The sequence below is a fragment of the Danio aesculapii genome, chromosome 3 (genome assembly GCF_903798145.1).
Source record: "Danio aesculapii chromosome 3, fDanAes4.1, whole genome shotgun sequence".
Taxonomy (NCBI): Eukaryota; Metazoa; Chordata; class Actinopteri; order Cypriniformes; family Danionidae; genus Danio; species Danio aesculapii.
The window spans coordinates 10,511,298-10,513,797 of NC_079437.1; the positions used below are offsets into that span (position 1 = coordinate 10,511,298).

Below are 2,500 nucleotides of genomic sequence, written 5' to 3' on the forward strand. Positions count from 1 at the left end.
TTTCTGACGGTATGATAACGTTGTATAAAAATACCACTTTTCATGGCATCACGGCATTGTGATTACTGCTCTAAAATAAAAAACAAGTTAAAAAAAAAGTTTAAAAAGTAGAAAACTACAACTTTTTTTTACTCTATTGAACACAATATATTTTATTTTAGAAAACATTTAGAATATTTTGGAACAATAAACATGTCAGTCTAAATAATTAAAATAAATCAATGACTTCTGTTCTCTTTATTGGTTTCAAAAACACATAAAAAAAACATTAAAAAAAAAAACCTTACACATACCTTAGGAACGATATAACAGAAATTTTTTTGCAGTTTTAAAACCTTGACTTTACTAAACCGCGGTATATCTTCAAACCAGTTATTGTCCCATGCCTAATCGTGACAACACTTATTGACACTGAGGAGAAGAAACTGTTGAATAAAGTGGTTACTTTTGTATACAAAAGAATTGATACAGCTTGTTTTGAGTATTTTTTGGACTTTAGATGAGCTGGGACCATTGCTGACTGAGGATAAGAGAGCTCCGGGATTTCATCTAAAACATCTTTATTATGTTTTGAAGATGAACGAAGGTCTCATAGGTTTGTAACTACATGATGGTGAACACTCCCCTACTGAAAAAAACAGCTTAAACCAGCCTAGGCTGGTTTTAGCTGGTTAATCAACCTGGTTTTAGTAGGGTTTTGGCCACATCCAGGCTGGTTTCCAGCCATTTCCATCCTGGTCTTAGCTGGTCAGGCTGTAAAATGACCAGCTAAAAACAGGTTGACCAACCTGGTTTAAGCTGGACATAGCTGGGTTCCCAGCCTGGCTAGGCTGGTCAAGCTGGTTTTAGCTGGTCATCTACCAGCCTGACCAGCTAAGACCAGGCTGGAAATGGCTGGAAACCAGCCTGGAAGTGGCCAAAACCCCTCTAAAACCAGCCTGGTTGACCAGCTAAAACCAGCCTGGGCTGGATTAAGCGGTTTTTTTCAGTAGGGTCAATAACAGACGTTTAATTTGTGGGTGAACTAACCCTTATTGACGTAAAGTAGGCTTTATAATCGCACATTTGGACTTTCTCCTTAATAATATCATTTCATTAAGGTATTCTTTCCTAATTCTAAACATGGAAATCATATTAGCAGCCAATGATTGTCAAAAGTACAACATTTTTCAGTCAAATAAGTAGTGCTAATGTTGTTTTGAAGCCATACTTGCATGCGATTTCAGAGCAAATATTTAAAATAGCATCGTCATTGTTAAAAAACAAGCTAATGTGTGAATATAAAACCAACTTTACCTTAATAAGGGTTAGTTCACCCATAAATTAAACGTCAATCAATATAACCCTTTGAGCTCTCTCAGCCACGCATAAAAACAGATGCAACCCAACAAAGATCAAATGGAACAAAACAGCATTACACATTACTAGCATTATAAATACTTTTACTGTTATGTTTGTAATACAAACATTTAGTCTCATACAATGTCTTTATTTGCATAGAAGAACTCCTGCAAGGTCAGAGAAGCTTCTGGAAATGCAGCGAGCAGGTCTGTGTTTTACCCTCAGGCCTAAACTTTTACTCACAGATTATCGATCAGGTATAAGTTATTGATCAAAGTTATCACGTGTGCACGCGCTGATCACAGCTAATTGCAACATCCATGTTTACTTTCTGACCTACATGTTGCGAATTGACGTGATGACGTAACCTCGTCCATCAAACACATTAATCAGTATATAATTTAAGCAGATCGGATGTGCTTTATAAACTCAGTGTTTTGAACTTTCCAGTTTTATAATATATATATATATATTCCAGTAAGCATGTAAGTTTGATGCTCAGGCCTGTATTCCTCACCTGTCATGCCGCTCAATGTCACCGCAGCCCCGGCTCCTCCGGAGAGCCCCCCGCGCGTCGTCCACATCTGCCGGCCTGACAGCCTCTTGAAGCCCGTGTAGACTCCATCCGTACGGGGGATGAAGGGTGAGCATGCCCGGCTGTGACTGGAGGACACGGCCGCTGAGATCCAGCGTGCAGAGCTGCGAGCCGCGGAACACGCCATCTTTGCTCCTCACCGACACCAGAGCGACTGAGCATGTGCGAGCGGCACGCGCATGCGCATTAGAGTAAGCTACTTGAAGTAAAGTGGACAGGCTGTAACTTTATGTAGGCTATTCTAGACATTCAAGATCAATTTGACTAATTAATAACACAAAAACGATAATTATATTTCATAATACTATTATTTTTTTTGTAGAAATGAAAGAACTTTATGTAGACCATTTTATTCTCTTAACTTAAATTTGTGAGGATTTTATTGTTCGGATATGGAGTTTGCTTTAGAAAAATGGTGATGATATAAATAGCTGTCAGTTTTTATTTGTTTGTTTGTTATTAGTTTATGTAACGTATAGAAGTTTTATGTATCAGTGCAGCACTGTGGCGCAGTAGGTAGCGCTGTCAGCTCACGGCAAGAAGTCGCTGGTTCGAGTCCTGGCG

The 2,500-nt window shown here is 38.7% G+C and overlaps 1 protein-coding gene across 1 annotated transcript in view; it reads right to left on the reverse strand.

The window, feature by feature from the left end:
• dnaja3a (DnaJ heat shock protein family (Hsp40) member A3a) overlaps positions 1–2,086 on the reverse strand; it is a 20,506-nt gene extending 18,420 nt beyond the window's left edge. Inside the window, 1 exon segment of the mRNA XM_056453117.1 lies at positions 1,859–2,086. Coding sequence (XP_056309092.1) covers positions 1,859–2,063 — 205 coding nt within the window. The 5' untranslated portion in view covers positions 2,064–2,086.
• Positions 2,087–2,500: the final 414 nt, after the last annotated feature.